The sequence below is a fragment of the Panthera onca genome, chromosome B3 (genome assembly GCF_046562875.1).
Source record: "Panthera onca isolate mPanOnc1 chromosome B3, mPanOnc1 haplotype 2, whole genome shotgun sequence".
Taxonomy (NCBI): Eukaryota; Metazoa; Chordata; class Mammalia; order Carnivora; family Felidae; genus Panthera; species Panthera onca.
Genome location: NC_138344.1, coordinates 53,025,974 through 53,044,079, shown reverse-complemented (window position 1 = coordinate 53,044,079; position 18,106 = coordinate 53,025,974). Strand labels below are relative to the sequence as shown.

At 37.9% G+C, this 18,106-nt stretch overlaps 1 protein-coding gene across 1 annotated transcript in view; it reads left to right on the top strand.

The window, feature by feature from the left end:
- Positions 1-18,106, top strand: part of AP4E1 (adaptor related protein complex 4 subunit epsilon 1) — a 59,943-nt gene that overhangs the window by 29,878 nt on the left and 11,959 nt on the right. Inside the window, exons 11-16 of the mRNA XM_078448613.1 lie at positions 337-476; positions 2,240-2,352; positions 2,461-2,579; positions 7,154-7,456; positions 9,872-9,986; positions 13,141-13,264. Coding sequence (XP_078304739.1) covers positions 337-476; positions 2,240-2,352; positions 2,461-2,579; positions 7,154-7,456; positions 9,872-9,986; positions 13,141-13,264 — 914 coding nt within the window. The remainder of the gene's footprint in view (positions 1-336; positions 477-2,239; positions 2,353-2,460; positions 2,580-7,153; positions 7,457-9,871; positions 9,987-13,140; positions 13,265-18,106) is intronic.

Below are 18,106 nucleotides of genomic sequence, written 5' to 3'. Positions count from 1 at the left end.
AGCTGTTATATTTTTAGAAAACAGATTATAAACCTTTTAAGTTTTTAGACTTCATGGCCTCCCATTTAGAAGTAGTCAGATTATAATTTTTATCGGTATCAAAAAGCTTTTAGACTTTGGAATTGATCATAATTCATTTTTTTGACAGTAGATTCTACCTTTCTTAATTAAGTTCTGTTTTAGCTAAAATGTGCATTTCTTCAGCACCTATTAACTGCCCAGTTGGTCTATGTAAAAGTGGCAGAATCAACTGTATTATAAACCTATATATTGCTGTATTTACTGGAATTACCATGTATAGTTTTATAATGCTGTTTTTATTTCTTTCTTAAATAGACTCTGGAACTTCTTTACAGAATTACTAATGCACAGAATATAACAGTGATTGTCCAGAAAATGCTTGAATATTTACAACAGAGCAAAGAAGAGTATATTATCGTCAATTTGGTTGGCAAGATAGCTGAACTCGCTGAGAAATATCCTTTGTTTGGACCATAAGTCATAAAATACCTGTAGTTACATAGTGACTCAAAAAAATTTTTTTTAATGTTTATTCATTTTTGAGAGACAGAGTGCAAGTGGGGAAAGTTCAGAGAGAGGGAGACACAGAATCTGAAGTAGGTTCCAGGCTCTGATCTGTCAGCACAGAGCCCGGTGCAGGGCTCGAACTCATGAGCTGTGAGATCATGACCTGAGCCAAAGTTGGGCACTTAACCTAAGACTGAGCCACCCAAGCACCCCAGTTACATAGTGACTTTAGAATGATTGGTTTAGTTGTGGTCTCTTGCAAATTGAGTTCAGAGACACACAATAACTTTTCCCATACCTGATATACAGGCCTTTCTTGTCAAAGACAGGAATATTTGTAGGCTTCTTAGTGGATGGCTTTTTTTCCCCTGGTTCTTTCATTCAGTTGGTCAGTATTATGAGCAGAAAGATACAGGAACCTCTGCCTGATTCCTCTTTAATTGCCTTCTTATCTTTGACTTTATTTCATAATTAGTTTCTTTTCTGGTAAATGTTCTTGTTGTTTTGCAGGGGGTCCTTGGGAGTAGGGATCAGCATGCTAAAATTTATCCTTTACGCTATTGTTTATACTGGAAATTGTCCCAGTAAGGTAGTTGGGGATGCCATTCACATGTCACTTTTCTTCACATTTGCTTTTTTAATTTTTTTTAATTTTTTTTTTTAACATTTATTTAGTTTTGAGAGAGAGAGAGAGAGCACACAAGCAGGGGAGACACAGAGAGAGGGAGACGCAGAATCCCAAGCAGGCTCCAGGCTCTGAGCTGGCAGCACAGAGCCTGACGTGGGGCTCGAACTCACAAATCACAAGATCATGACCTGAGCTGAAGTTGGACACACAACCGACCAAGCCACCCAGGTGCCCCCACATTTGCTTTTTAAAAGTCAGAGAAACTTTACAGGTCACAAAGATATTCCATTCTTTTTAAGATGTCTGTTATTTAAATCAAAGGAGGAATAAATGTACAATGTTACTCCAGTCAGTCATCTTGGAAATTGCTTAAATATAGTTGTCTGTGCCACGTATCTAGTGCCATACGTAACTCCAGGCAGCAGAATGATGGAATTTTAGAACTGAAGAAGAACAGGTTAGAAAAGAGATTAAATAGCTTGAGTAGACATACCGCATTTAGTCTCTTTGAAGTGTATGTCATTTTCCATTATTTGTCCTTAGGCACCTGGAATATCTCTTTAAATTTTTTTCACACTTGGGGCGCCTGGGTAGCTCAGTAGGTTAAGTGACCGACTTCAGCTCAGGTCATGATCTCATGGTTTGTGGGTTCGAGCCCTGTGTCGGGCTCTGTGCTGAATGCTTGCTTGGAGCCTGGAGCTTGCTTCAGATTCTGTGTCTCCTTCTCTCTCTGCCCCTCCCCAGCTTGTGATCTGTCTCACTCTGTCTCTCAAAAATAAATAAATGTAAAAACAAAAGTTTAAAAAAAATTTTTTTTACGCTTATTTATTGGATGCTTAGTATGTACAAGGCATGGTGCTAGATGAAGCAACAAGAATTTAGTTTATTAAGTTTATTGAATAAGCTTTTACTGAGCACTTATTTCACATAAATCTGGAGTATAGAACAATTTATTGGCAGAGGTTAAAAGTAAAAATACCTAAGTAGGATAGGTTGGGGGTTATTCTTTAAAAGGTTGATACAGAGAAGGTAATTTTAATAAGTGGTATTTGGAAGTGTACTTGGTCTTAACACTGTGGACACATATGCCCCAGATAATGCATGGTTTATTCAGACAATGAATGCTGTGTTTTCAGTGGGAGGAGATGTTATGCATCCTGATATTCCCAATAACTTTCTGAGACTGCTAGCAGAAGGTTAGTAAATTACTGCATTCTGGAAAGATTTCAAAATTAAATGTTTTTATTACAGAGTCATTAAGAGTTTTTAGTGAAAGTTAAAATGATGTATCAATTTCTTTGTAGGTTTTGATGATGAAACAGAAAATCAACAATTAAGGCTTTATGCAGTTCAGTCTTATCTCACTTTACTAGATGCGGAAAATGTGTTCTATCCACAGAAATTTCTTCAAGTTATGAGTTGGGTGAGCAAAGTACATTAGAGCATAAGTATTTATAGCATTGTTTTTTATAAAGCCCGATACTAGCAATATATTTCCTTCAGAAATCATTTAATTCTACCCTGCTAACTCCTTTAGCTATCCATTTTCTTTCCCATTGGCTAGTTTGTCACTTAACTATCTACTTGTCTATTCATTCTGCCTTTCATCTCACTTGTCTACTGTGTGTATTATAGATAGTTGGTTAGGTATCTGTGTCTACAATACATTTGCTGTATTTTCTCTGTGAATCTGTGTTAGAATATGTGAATACTCATGCATCTGTGTTATGTTAGTTTTTCATTGCTGTATGTTACCACAAACTTAGTGCTTCAAACAACATAAATTTATTGTTTCACAGTTTCTGTGGATCAGGAGTTGAGACCTGGTTTAGCCATGTCCTCTGCTTAGGGTCTCTGAGGGTTGCTGTCAGCTGGGGCTGCTGTCTCATCTGAAACTTGACTGGTGAAGGATCCACTTCCAAACTCGTGTGGTTGTTAGAAGAAACCTGTTTCTTGTGGTTGTAGGACTGAGGGTTTGAAGTTCAGACTGTTGACCGTAGGCTACCCTTAGTTCCTGGAGCTGCCCTCAGTTTCTTGCATGTGGGCCTCCCAGCATTCCTCCTTGCTTCATCAAAGCCAGCAAAGGAGATTATCTCTTGCAAGATGAAGGCCAAATTTTATGTCATGTAATCATATGTAATTGCATACATACCATCACCTCTGTGTATCTTTGTTGTGCATGTGGGTGAGTGTTTCCTTAGGGGAAGCTTTGGTGGAGTACAATTGCAGGATCATAGCGTATGCCTCTTTTAATATTTTATAGTTTTGCCAAATGTTAGCATGTTAACTTGAATTTTACCCAGACTTTTATTTAAGAATTTTTTTTCTCATACACAGGAAAGTTGAAAGACTAGTATAATAAATATCTCTATACTTTTCATTTAGATTCCCTGTTAATATTTTTAACCACCTTTGCTTTACTATATCTACATCTAGATCTACATATAAGTTGCAGACATCATGACCCTCCAAAAAAATTCAACATGAGTCTTCTAAGAATGACATTGTTCTGTCATAGAACCATTATTAGACTTAAGAAATGTAACATTAATTCATTAATATCATTTAATATACAGTCCATGTTCACATTTATCCAGTTGTCCAAAAAATGTTTCTTATGGCTATTTTTCTACTACTACTAATCCTGGATCCCATCAGGGATCACAAATTGCATTTAGTTGTCTGTTTAGCCTCTTTTATTTTATATTGTTCCTCACTTTCTTTTTGTTTTCATGATATTGATTTTTTTGGATGAATACTGTTGATGTGCAGAATGTCCAACTTTCTGAATTTGTCTTATTATTTCTGGTTTGGTTAAACATTTTTAGGAAGAATACTATATCAACAATGTTATGTACTTCCCACTGTATCATCAGGACGCATACCATATCAGTTCCCCAGTTACTAGTGATTTTAAGTTTCTTTGTTTGGTTAAGATAACCTTCAGATCTCTCCATTGTAAAGATGCATTTTCTCCTTAGTAATTTGTAGCTAATCTGTGAGGTGATTCTAAGGGGCTATGTGTCAACATCTTTTCCTTAACTATATTTCACCAGTGGTTTTAGTATTGGTAATCCTTGCCTAAATGGGTTATTGAATTTGGCAGCTGTTCATTTTTTTCCCTCCAAGAACATGGCATGTTACTCCATATATTTATAGTGCTTTTATTTCTTTCTGCAACATACAGATTCTGTGCAGGTTTTGTTAGATTTATGCTTAAGCATTTCAGTTTCTTTAGAACAGTAGTAGATATATTTTGTTTTTAATTTTGGTTCCCACATGTTTGTTGCTAGTTTATTCAAATACAATAGATTTTTTGTAGTTTGATCTTACATGCTGCCATCTTGCTGAACTCACTAATCTAGGATTTTTTCAATAGATTTCTTGAGACCTTGTTAAGAATTTTTTGCATCTCTGTTCATGAGATTTTTTTTCTACCCTGTTGTTTTGGTTTTGGTATCAAACTAATACTAGTGTCATAAAATGAGATAGGAGTAGTCTTTCCTCTTCTGTTTTCTGGAAAAGTTGTGTTGAAGAGTATTGTTTAGTTTTTAGGTGTTTGGAAAATTTTCTGTTATCTTTCCTGTTACTGATTTATAGTTTGCCATTGTCACCAGAGGAAATACTCTGTGAATTCAGTTTTGGTAAGTTTTTTGATGTTTGTTTTATGGCCTAAGATACGTCTTATTATATGTTCTGTGAGCGCTTGAAAGGAGTGGGTATTCTGTTATTGTTGGATGGTGTGTTTGGTAAATGTTGATTAGAGTCTTTTGGTAATGGCATTGTGACACAGGTGTTGAGATCTCTGTGTGGTCTCCACTGACATTGTGGATGGGTGGCCTTGTAATGACTGAGCAGTGGTGAAAGCCCTGACTCTCCACGGGGCTTTTGACACCATCCCAGTGAAGGGGCGGAGGAATCCCTCTTTATACCTGGGTAGAGGGTATAAAATGCAGGCTTCCATATGTGATCTTCATGGACACTGCAGAGGAGTGGGCCTCTTGACAACTTGGTGGAGATGAAAGTCCTAGCTCCCTACTGAGTCTTCTCCCTTTTGAGGGAATTGGAGCGCCTCTTACAGCCTGGTAGGGGTGGAAGTCTTGGCTCTCCACTCAGCCTTTGGTGGTGTGGGTGGGTCTGTGGGCTTTTTTCTGTGGTACTTGGCTAGAGTAGAGGGTTATTGTCTAAAAGTTTTCTGTCTTCCTGGGGTGCCTGGGTGGCCCAGTCAGTTAAGTGTCTGATTCTTGATTTTGGCTCTGGTGATGATCCCAGGGTCATGGGATTGAGCCCTGCATCAGGCTCTGTGCTAAGCTCTCTCTCTCTCTTTCTCTCTGTCCCTTCCCTGCTTGCACTCTCTCTTCCCCAAAATAAATACATAAACATTTAAAAAATAAAAATAAATAAGTTTTCAGTCCTGGCTCTTTGGCTAGAGGGCACGCTTTTCTTGGGGTCATTTTGTCTGTGCCCATTGCTGTTTCCAGGTTGCTGGCTCTCTAATACCCAGTCTGGGGTGTATGAGGCAGCAGATAACCCACTGTACTATCACAAAGTCCTTAGCAATTGGCCTTCTTTTCTCCACCTATCTGTGTCTTTTTATGTGTGTTTTATATATAACACCAAGGATTTTAGATGTACTTAATGGGAGGAATAGGGGAAAATGCATCTACTCTGTCTTCCCATTGTTATTATTTTTATTTTTATTTTAGAAAGAAAGAGAGAGAATGGGGGAGGGGCAGAGGGAGAGAGAGAATCCTAGACAGGCTCCACATTAGCACAGAGCCTGACACAGGCCTTGATCTCCTGACCCTGTGATCATGACCTGAACTGAGGTCAAGAATCTGATGCTCAACCAACTGAACCACCCAGGCATCAGCCTCCCGCCACCCAGTAATTTTTGAACTGGCTTTTAGATTACCAGCTTTTCTAGAGATACCTTTCATCTTCTTAAACCACTCAAAAAATTATCTTGCTACTTTAAGGATTGGATTTATTTATTTCTATTAATTTTTCCTCCTTTTTTTTTTAAATTTTTTTTAACATTTATTTATTTTTGAGACAGAGAGAGACAGAGCATGAACAGGGGAGGGGCAGAGAGAGAGGGAGACACAGAATCTGAAGCAGGCTCCAGGCTCTGAGCCATCAGCCCAGAGCCGGACGCGGGGCTCGAGCTCACGGTCCGCGAGATCATGACCTGAGCTGAAGTCGGACTCTTAACCGACTGAGCCACCCAGGCACCCCATTTTTTCCGCCTTTTCTTGTTACTAGCTGTAAATTTTCCCTTGCCTATCACTTCACCTCCCCTCCCGTTTTTTCCTGCTGGTGCCAGTGTTACACTAAAGACATGAAAATATTCCATAAATAGCACTTAGGAAAGATCTCACACTACATGAATTATCAGTTTATTAATAATTTTCAGACCAGTAGGATTATGTATCACCTAAATAAGTTAGATGTAAGAAAAAGGATATGTAACATAGGTCAGCCTTCCTCAGAGTTTCTTCTGTGGATCATATACATCAGAATCAGCTGATGCTGGTTCCAAATGTGCACTGTGGATCCGGACCACAGACATACTCACTCAGAATATCTGGGGGTAGAACCTAGAAATGAAACACCTTAGGTGACTCTCATGCACACTAGCATGTGAGAACCACTGGTTTCAATGCTAATTGCAGAATAAGTAACAGAATGTGGAGGTGTTGATAAAAGGCAACAACTGAACTGGAAGTTCAGAAGAAAGCTCACTTGTAAAGTATGCTGCTTTATATTTTGTGAATGACAAAGATGTGGAAAATCTTTTGGTATTGAGTTCTAATTCTTGGTATAATTTCGACCCTAAAATATACAATTTTATCTTTAAGAATTTCTTCACCATGAGAATATATTTACTCTAGATTAAATTCACTCCAGCAGCAGTTACTTTGTTTGGATTTCCCAGTACAATTTGCTGTGTAACTTGTTATTTCTATATGAACAGTCTCTTTGTTTTACTCATAGGTGTTAGGGGAGTATTCCTATCTCTTAGATGAGGAAACGCCAGAGGAAGTTATAACCAAACTCTACAAGTTACTTATGAATGACTCGGTTTCTTCAGAAACAAAAGCCTGGTTACTTGCTGCTGTTACCAAGTTGACACCCCAAGCACACTCTTCTAACATAGTTGAGAGATTAATCCAGGAATTCACTGTATCTTTGGATACTTGTATGAGACAGCATGCGTTTGAATTAAAACACTTACGTGAGAATGTGGAACTTATGAAGAGCTTGCTTCCAGTTGATAAGAGCTGTGAAGACATGGTGGTAAGGCATCTGTATTTTATCTTTGTAAAAATTGCATCGTCTCCAAACAGAATAATTCTTACCTTTGTGATGTATCTGGAATATATCAAAATATACTTTCTGTAACACTTCAGATAAAGGTTGGAGTTTTTCTCACATCATATGAGAGAATTTGAGAGCTTCAATTCAGTAGAGCTCCTAAAGAGTTGGGAATAGATCAGTATCTCTTCCGGAGAACTGCACTGAAGCTGTTTATATCCAGTGGCAGTCCCTTTTAATATATGGTAGTTCAAGAACTAAATGTTGGGGGGAGCCTGGGTGACTCAGTTGGTTGAGCATCTGACTCTTGGTTTCGGTTCAGGTCATGATCTTGCAGTTTCGTGGGTTCAAGCCCCGCGTCAGGCTCTGTGCTGGCAGTGTGGAGCCTGCATGGGATATTCTCAATGTGTCTCTCTCTCTCTCTCTCTCTCTCTCTCTCTCTCTCTCTCTCCCCCCCCCCCCCCCCCAACCCCTGCACTGTCTCTGTCTCTAAATAAACGTAAAAAAAATTAAATTTTTAAAATCTCCTTTGAACTTCTCTAATATGCAATTTTATTATTACTTTGGTATCTTTGAGAATGTAAAAAATAGTTCTCTGTTGCATTTTGTCCACCTAGTGTCTAACTTCTTTACCACTTTGGAACCTGATCAACCACCTTCCTTCTCCTACCTAACTTTAAGCCACTACTCTTTCTAACCTAATGGGCTCAGTTACTACTCACCCTCTGAATATGTACTGATCTCTTCTCCAGACTGGTGTAAATTAGGAAATTGCCAAAAGGAAGCCAGATTTGTACAAATTTTTATTTGTTAGATGTCATATAGTTGAGAAAGAGGAGAGGAGGGGCAGCATTCCTACTAATTCTGACTCAGATTTTCATGACTTATATTCATTTTGAACCTCTTTGTTCATTAGTTCTTGCAAAAGCTCCTCAGGGGTAGACGCCTTTCTTTCACCTTTGGTAGGAGGTCCAAAGACATTCATTGAAAAGGTGAATAAATATGCTATACATAATATTTTTTTTAAGTTTATTTATTTTGAGAGAGAGAGAAGGAAAGAGAGAGAGTGGTGGAGGGGCAGAGAAAGAGGGAGAGATAATCCCAAGCCACCCCTGGGCTGCTGTGCCCGATGCAGGGCTCAGACCCACAAACTGAGATCATGACCTGACCTAAACCAAGAGTCGGACACTTAACCAACAGAGCCACTCAGGCCTCCCTAAATATGCTATACATAGTATGAAACTAGGAAGTAACTCTTTTTCCTCTTTCCTCCAATGAAAGATTGAAATGATGACATGTCTTCATTTTGTAAGAACCTTTCCAGATTCAGAGTGTGTCATGCCACTTAAATATTTGAGATCTGTCTGTTCTTCTAATTATTGGAGCTGTTTGCATACAGTTGGCTAAACCAGGAGAGGCAGATCTGTGGTTTCTGAGGCCACCACTGCTATATCCTTTTGTGTATATCTCATTCTTCTTTCCTCACTTTTTCTTTTATCCTTTCCCCTCACTCTTTCTTCATCTCTTATTTATTTTCACTTATTCATTCTTTTGTACCTTTTTATTCCTGCTGAAATTAGGTAATTTTCCATAGATTTGTGAAAAGGTATTTTTTAGGTAGAAAAGAATAGGATAGTTAAAGGCACTGCCAGGGTCTGAATAGTAGCCTTCCCCAAGATGTGCATACTTCGTTCTCTGCAGCCTGTGTATTTGTTATCTTACATGGTAATAAGGACTTTGTAGTTACGCTTAAATTAAGGAATTTTTGAGGGGGAGATTATTTTGGATTGTCCAAGAAGGCATGATCACAAGAGTTCTTATAAAAGTAAGCAAAGAGTCAGTAGAAAGCCAACTAACAATAGAAGTAGAGATCAGAGTGATGGGGCCACAAGCCAGGGAATGGTGGCGCCTTTAGAAGCTAGAAGGGAGAAGGAACTTATTCTCCCTTGGAGCCTCCCAGAGGAACTAGCCTTGCCAACACTTTGTTTTTAGTCCCTAGCATCAAACTAATACAGACACTAGCTCAGAGTGTAGATGTCTTCTCTAGTAGGTTAAAGTCTCATGAGGGCAGGAGATGTCTTTCTTTGTCTTCATCATAGCACCTGACATGATGCTGTAACATACTGGATGCTCAAAAGTTTATTCTGCAGTACAATGAAATTAATAATAACTGCAGATGACTTTCATTGTTACATACTTAGCTGAGTGATTTGAATATAGGTGTTTTAGAGAGCTAGAGAGTTGGGTAACACTAGTAGCATTTTTAGAACTGAAGTTCTTTTTTTTCACTTAAAAATTATTTTTAGGACATATGGATTGAAATTAGTTATGTGAATGTACAGTCTAGGTTTAGGGTAAAGTTTTGTAATTTCTGATTTTTGCTTCACTTTAATACAGGTAGATGCTTCCTTATCTTTTCTGGATGGTTTTGTGGCTGAAGAACTCAGTCAGGGGGCAGCACCTTACAAACCTCACCACCAACGTCAGGAGGAGAAGCTTTCTCAGGAAAAAGGTAATTTTCTATGGGTCTGTAAGGGACATCATTTTTTTTTTTTTTAATGCAATTCATATTATAGTCATGTAATGTAGATAACTGAGGATATTTATTTTTGTTATCTCTCTTTAAATCTGCTTGTGACTTATTTACTCTGCCTAGGTCTTTGGATACCCAGAAAAAAAAAGTTAGCCTAGAGGTATTCCCAAAGTCATAGGCTCCATATATATAAATGCCTAAGATAGTCACTCTGGAACTTTGAAAGAACTTGAAGGTGGAATTATCATGTTGGGTCACTGTGCTAGATGGAGGGCTGATAGATATTCACATGAGCATATCTACAGAGAAATTTGAGAAAAGAAGTCTGGTTCCTGTGGACTAGTGAGTTTCATTTTCATTCTGAGCAATGTTATATATCTTAAGTGTGTTTGAATGCTTCCTGTAACAAAATATCTGATCAGTGAAGTGAGAAACAGCTAAGAAAGGAAAGATTAACTTCAGATTTTAGAAATGTAGTCTGTCAGGGGAAGATGCCTGTCCTGATTTTGGTAAAGAGGAAATCATTGAGGTGTTTGGATGGTGGATGGGAAGTATTTATATGAATAAAGGGAGACCATTGAGTATTATCTTTGTAGGAGTTCAGAATGTTAATACTGAAAAGTTCAATGCTGAAAGCTCTTTTTCTCCCCATTCATCATCTAATGATTTTGTCAAGTACTCTCCAGGTTCTGTGGTAGGTACAACTAAATGATTGATCTTAAAATGATACCAGAAAAGTCTAAGTTGCAATTCATCCATCTACTTCCTTCTCCTGACTCTTCCTGCATGCTGTGATTCTCCTCCTGATTCCCATATGCACATGAGCTCTTGTACATCTAGTTAACTTTTAAAAATCTTTGGCCCTTCTTGTTATTCACCTCTATAAAGACTTGGGAAATTTTCACTAAAGAATGAAAAGAATGTGGCTTGAAGTTCATTCTCAACCTCGATCCTTTCCAGGCCTTCCTTAGATGACAGTGTTTAATTTTGTTGTCTCAGGTTTGGAATTTTATCTCTTTTCCATATGCTGTCCCCTTCTATGTCTAGTTTTTTTCTCTTTACTCTTAAACTATACCTCTGCTTTTGAATTCTTTCTGCTCTTTTGTTTAAACTCTATCTTTACTTGATCTTTGGCTTAAACTCTTTGTTTTTACTTGTGCATAGGAAACATTGCTTGAGTTCTTCACTTACTTTGTTAATGCAGAGGCTGGGTAACTGGCTGTCACAGATGCTATTAAAGAGTTAAAAGTGGGACAGAAAGTTAAACTCGATGATTGAAAAGCTTAGATTTTTTTTAAGTTTATTTGTTTTGAGAGAGACAGAGAGAGTCACTGGGGGAGGGACAGAGAGAGAGAGGGAGAGAGAGAATCCCAAGCAGGCTCTGCACTGTTAGCACAGAGCCTGATGTGGGGCTTGAACTCACAAAACGTGAGATCATGACCTGAGCTGAAACCAAGAGTTGGATACTTAACCAGCTGAGCCACCTAGGTGCCCCTGAAAAGCTTAGGATGAGAGGATTTTCTAGCTGAAAATGACCTCGGAATGTTTAGACAAGTAGTTTCCAAACATGGTTATGAATCAGAATCACAAAGAGTTTTAAAAAACGATACAGATTTTTGCGCCGTACTCCTGTATCTTTTGTATCTGAATCTGTAAAAGCTTGGCTGTATGTACAAAAAGGTCTGTGGGAGATTCTACACAGTCAGCTTGATCCTGGTTATCAAATCAGCATTTGGAAACTGCTGATCAAGCCTGAACCCTTCACTTTACAGACAAAGAAATTAAGGTCAAGTTCATGCACCCATTTAATACCCGATGCATGTCAAGAACTCAGTTCTTCTGATTACTAATTAGCCCATTATTTTTTTCTATTGCACATTGATTTCTCTTCTATATCATTCATTTGGGTAACAACAAAAATTTATGTAGTTCTCTTTGGATTAAATGCTGTTTCCTTTGCAGAAGACAGTGGAGAGTGAGCTCTAGAACCAGAGTATCCGATTTCTTATCTGGCTCTATCATTTTTCCTGTTTTTGTAATCTTGGTTAAGTTCATGGCAAACTTTGCTTCAGTTTCTGTATTTGTAAAATGAAAATAATAATTACAGAAGCTCACATTTATTTTTTATATGGCACTTTTTATGATTTAAGGAGGTCCTTTATGTTATAATCCAGACAGTCCATAAAGATAAATAATGCCAGTTAGGATTAGGTATAGCTGCATAGCATATTAGAAAACAAAAGAACAATATAGGGTCTTATACAAGATAGAAGATTACTGCTCTTTCCCTTAAAGGAATTCCAGAAGTAGGCAGCCTGGGATTGATAATGGCTTCATGAATGTAAAGGAGGAAAGGGAGAGAAGAAAGATTTTTTTTTTTCCCCCAGGAAGATTCCTCCCAGAAGTTGTGCTCAGAATGTGTGCATAATTTCATTGGCCAGAACTCAAATTCATGGCAAAGGAGTCTGGAAATGTCATTTCTTTCTGGGTTGCCATGAATCCAGGGTTCTATTACTTAGAATCCAGGGTTCTATTACTTAGAAAGAAGAGGAGAATGGATATTGGCATCTGCTCCACCACAATATCAGTATGAATTTTTATGGCTCTGATTGAATTCATTTGGGTATACAGAGTCAAAGGAGTCTGAATCTGAATAAACCTTGTTCTTTGTCAGTAAGGGAGATTTCACTTTGAAGAGTCCATTAGTCTATTTGGCATAGGAATGTGCTTAAGAACATTTTGTTAAGGAAAAACACTATCTCTTCATTCATAGCTCATTAAACATTTTTGTCTGGGAGCAGCAATTTTCAGTAGACCTGGTTTATCAGTTGTCTTTCCTAATTGGATCCTAGTTTAGCTTCTCAGGGAGGTGAAAAGATAAAAATGAAGTACTGTTTGTCTTTTCTCAACTAATAGCGTGAAGACTGTAGACCTTCAATAAATCATAGCTACTTTATTATTATTTGATTAAATCATCTTCAGTGCCCCTTCCAGTTTAAAAATTGTCATTGGATTCTAGTCTTCCACTATTTTATTTCAGTAGTGACTGGTAATTTTGATAACATCTACTTTTTCCCCCCTAACTTTTGCTTTGTTTTAAATATGAACTTCTGTTATTGTTTTAAAATTCTAGTTCTCAATTTTGAACCATATGGACTTTCATTTTCTTCATCTGGCTTCACTGGACGACAGTCTCCTGCTGGCATTTCTCTTGGTTCAGATATATCTGGGAATAGTGCAGAGACTGGGCTGAAAGAGTAAGTTCTTTCTTGATAAAACTGAGAACATAGAGGAGTATTTAAATATTTTTAAATGTAGAAGGATTCCTGAAAGCTAAATTCTGCATAGCCTCTTGTTTCAGTTTTTCCTATTTATTGCTTTCAAGGTGTTGATGTTGTACAAGAGAACTTTTATTTTATTTATTTATTTTTTAATGTTTTTTATTTATTTTTGAGAGAGCACAAGCGGGGTAGGGGCAGAGAGTGAGGGAGACACAGAATCTGAAGCAGGCGCTGCCAGCACAGAGCCTGATACAGGGCTCAAACTCTTGAACCGTGAGATTGTGACCTGAGCCAGAGTCAGACTCTCAACCGACTGAGCCACCCAAGTGCCCCTGTACAAGAGAACTTTTAAGAGAGTTTGCTTACCTTCAACACAGAATAGTGTACATAGGCTTTATACACAGTAATGATGTGTGTGTTATTACTGCATATTGTATGTGTATGTATGTATGTTTGTATGTGTATTATACACACATTTATATATATATATATGCACACATATGTATACACATACATTTGTTAAAGAAATATGTGAGAACTTACATACACAGGTGAATATGAGCATATTATTCTACATTCCTCATAATCTTCTTATAAACTGTTTTATTGGAAGATTGACAGAGAGATGAACATAAAATAAGATGACTGACTTCATTTAAGTATGTGTATACTTTGCTCAAAATGCTTTCAGAGCTTCTTACCAGCCACCTGGAGAATTGGTGAAGACATTTATCTAAATGTCTTATGTGGAGCCAAATCTTCAACCATTTTAAGTAGATTTTGGTTTTCGAAATATAATAAATTACTTTTAGAAATATGACTAAGTTAAAAAAGTGAGATAATATATATAAGGTGCCTCATAAAATGTAGTGCATGGTAAACGATAACTGCTATTATTAATAGTGATTGTCATTGCCATAATTGTCATCCAAAAGTTGAGTTAACCAAATGAAATTAGTGATCTATCTGGATAACTAGTCAATATATTGATGTGACATAAAGTAATGAAAATGGATTCCTTCTTTGTGAAGGAGCTTCTAAAAGATATAAAAAATTTTTTTTTAAATTTTATTCCAGTGTAGTTAATATACAGTGTTGTATTCGTTTCTGATGTACAGTATAGTGATTCAACACTCCATATACTATTCTGTGCTTATTAAAAAATGTTTTGAGTAATGGCTGCTTTGTTGGAATAAATGCAATAAAATTTCAAAAGTGACAACTTTAAAAGATGAAATTTGAATTTTGAGTCCTCATATGTTCATTATGGAGTCAGTCAGCTTATTATATGTCCATTTTTACATTTGTCAGTCTTCCAGCATGATGGTTATGAGAAGTACTTATCAAAAAAATGACACATAGTGGGGCGCCTGGGTGGCGCAGTCGGTTAAGCGTCCGACTTCAGCCAGGTCACGATCTCGCGGTCCGTGGGTTCGAGCCCCGCGTCAGGCTCTGGGCTGATGGCTCGGAGCCTGGAGCCTGTTTCCGATTCTGTGTCTCCCTCTCTCTCTGCCCCTCCCCCGTTCATGCTCTGTCTCTCTCTGTCCCAAAAATATATTAAAAAAAAAAAAAAAAAAAATGACACATAGATTATGAGGAATGTAGGGTGATATGCTGAATGAAATTCTCTTTCTTAGCCTCTTTTTCATTCTCTGTTGACACCCTTTTCTTTCCCAGACATTTAATTTTGGTATTCCAAGCATGGGGAGCAGATATGATTTGTGAGCATTTGATGGTAGTGGTGACAGCAGTTAAGTGCCCTGAACAGAGAATTGCGGGATAAGGGAAGGAGAGGATAGAAACCCTCCAAACCCAGGGAGGAAACAGTCTCTTTTACTTGCACAACAGGTGACAGCATCTGTTTGTTTAGTACTGAACTAAGATCTGGGAGACTTGACAAGGCCTTGTAAATCCTGTATATTTACATGTACTTCTTAGAGAAATGACATTTGGCAGAGCTGCTAAGGAATTATACACTTGCTGTTTTATCATGAAATGGGACATGAGGGATGAATTTTAAATCTTTCCCAGGAGGACTACAGCTCACACATCATTTCAGATTGGGAACCTGTATGGTAATTGACAAGGCTTTGGGAGGAGACAGTCACTCTTGTCCAATCTCTGGCAAGCTGAGAATAAAGTAGTAGAAAGCCCAGTTTATAATTTCTTACCTTAAGCCCTATTTGGGACTGTCTCAAATGGGGATTTCTAGAGCTGAGTTAAAGTGTATCCCTAATCTTTTGAAGGTTGCTTGGCCAGAATTTACATCTTTGTTTGAACGATCTGATTAAAAACAATACAAAAGTATATATGCCACATAATATCATGAATTATATTATTGTTGTTAAAATCCAGGCAAAGATGATGCATGTTTAAAACAATTCTTTTTCAGTAGGTTTCATATAAAGAAGCATATTTTGTGCTTTTATTCATTTTTCCTACTTTTTAGACTTTCGATATGTAATGCATGACAAAATTTATGTTGATAATAGGCATGTATGCAGATGAAATATGCAAGAAAATCTTTAAAGTAGTTTGAGGCTCCTTTTAGGCTTATTTTTCCTCCTCTATTTTGTCTGTTGTTGTGGATTGGATTCCCTGGCAAGTGCATTCCATGATGGAGTTTCGCATGCAGAATATTAAGGCAGTGCCCTTGTGATCAACACCTATGGAAAGAAGGAGAAAGAAGCAGGTTTGAGCAGAGGAGGAAGTTAAGATGCAATGCGGTGCCAACAGCAGCCTCTGATGATCCCATGAGGAGCTCTGAAGTTAGAGTGGCCCTTCTTCAGAGTTGACCTGAGTTGGACCCAAATGGGTGGCCAGGACTGTGGCCAGGACTTCTGTCCAACAGTCACTGGGTTTGGGCTTCCCTGGGAAGGGGTGTGATCTCAGGCGAGGTGACTCTTTGCATCCGAGGCAATCCTAGAGTGGACTGTACTCCCAACAGTTGGGGCAACAAGTCCTTTATTGAAGGATGATCTGTAGGGAGCATCCCAGGGTCTACCATACTTGCTTTTTGTTGTTGTTGTTGTTAAACTGATATTTAAATCATTTATTAGTAAAACTTGGAGAGTTGCCCTTTTTCCTTATTAATTAAAGGATATTTTTTGATAAATAGGGTTACAGAAACACTGGGAATTTATGAATCCCTTTGAGTTCCTGTTGTTGAGCATCCTAGAGATGGTTCCCATGACCACTTTTGGATCCGCTCTTGCAAAGACAGCCAGTTTTCTTCTAAGAGGTCTGGTGGATAAATAATAGCTTTATTTTTAAAAAAACTTTTTAGAAGGCTTTTTTGGTACATGAAAGAAAGGGAGAAATGAAGGTATTCATAAAAGGAAAATTTAGCAGTAAAATTCATTGTGGAGGATTGGACTAATTCCCCATAGGGCATTCTTTATTAACACTCAAATTTTCTTTCAGCCAATTACTATTTAATAGTATTAGTTCTTCACTCAGTATGAAGTGTGACCACCTGTCTATGTTTTTGGCATATATGGAAAATCAAAATGATCACGAGTCCAACAAATTAGAAAGGAATAATAACTTGTACAGATAATTCTGAGTTTTTCTTTTAGATTCATTTTATGATCTGTTTTGTAGTACAAATGTTAAAATGCTATTTTGGGCCATGACAGGCACGCTTAAATGATCCAAGAGCAAAGGAGACATAGTTCTTAAACAAAAACAATAAGGGTTAACTTTGGCTGTTTCAGCCTGTACTTGGTGATTATCTTAGTCAGTACAGAGTCACGGATGTAATAACTTTTGGGACAGCAGTAGGTGAGTCCAAACTCTAATCACGACTTTCAGTTCTTCCATCTCCAGTAAAAAGGCTCATAATCTTCATGCTTTTTCAAAAAAACCTTTTTTCTCTTACAGATCAAACCTCATTTCATTAAAAAAATTTTTTGGGGGGGTGCCTGGGTGGCTCAGTCAGTTGGGCGTCCGACTTTGGCTCAGCTCATGATCTCACACTCCATGAGTTCAAGCCCCGCATTGGGCTCTATACTGACACCTCAGAGCCTGGAGCCTGCTTTGGATTCTGTGTCTCTCTCCCTCTCTGCCCCTCCCCTGCTCATGCTCTCTCTCTGTCTCAAAAATAAAAAAACTAAAAAAAAATTTTTTTTAAATGTTTATTTATTTTTGAGACAGAGCGCGCAAGCAGGGGAGGGGCAGAGAGAGAAGGAGACACAGAATCCGAAGCAGGCTCCAGGCTCTGAGCTGTTAGCACAGAGTCCAGTGCCGGGCTCAAACCCACGAACCCATGAGGTCATGACCTGAGCTGAAGTCGGACGCTTAACCAACTAAGCCACCCAGGGCGCCCCAAACCTCATTCATTTTAATAAAATTACATTTATAATAGTTGACTATGTAGCTAGAGTTCACATTAAGAAAACTTTTTGGATTAAATCAAAGGAGTGGATTTGAATGATTTGTTGGGTTTTTTTTTGCTTTCAACAGGATTTTATTTAATGAATTTATTGGGTGGTTATAGCCAAGAAACTTATTAAGAGTCATTTCTGATCTTTAACTCATCAGAATTAAAGGTATTTTTGAAAAGTCAGTGGAGGAAAGGAGCTAATTTATAGTAGTTTTGATTTGGACAACTTATTCAAGCAATTAAGTGATCTGAAATTTTTAACTAAGTCTAGGGTTCTAGTGCCTTAAATCCTTTAGCTGGAGGGTGTGGGGACATTGGATGAAACTAAAATAACATCATGGGATCTAGGTTTTACTTCCTGACATAGAGAATATAATACGAAAGCTGTTTTTAAGAGGTCATGGCGGGGCGCCTGGGTGGCTCAGTCGGTTGGG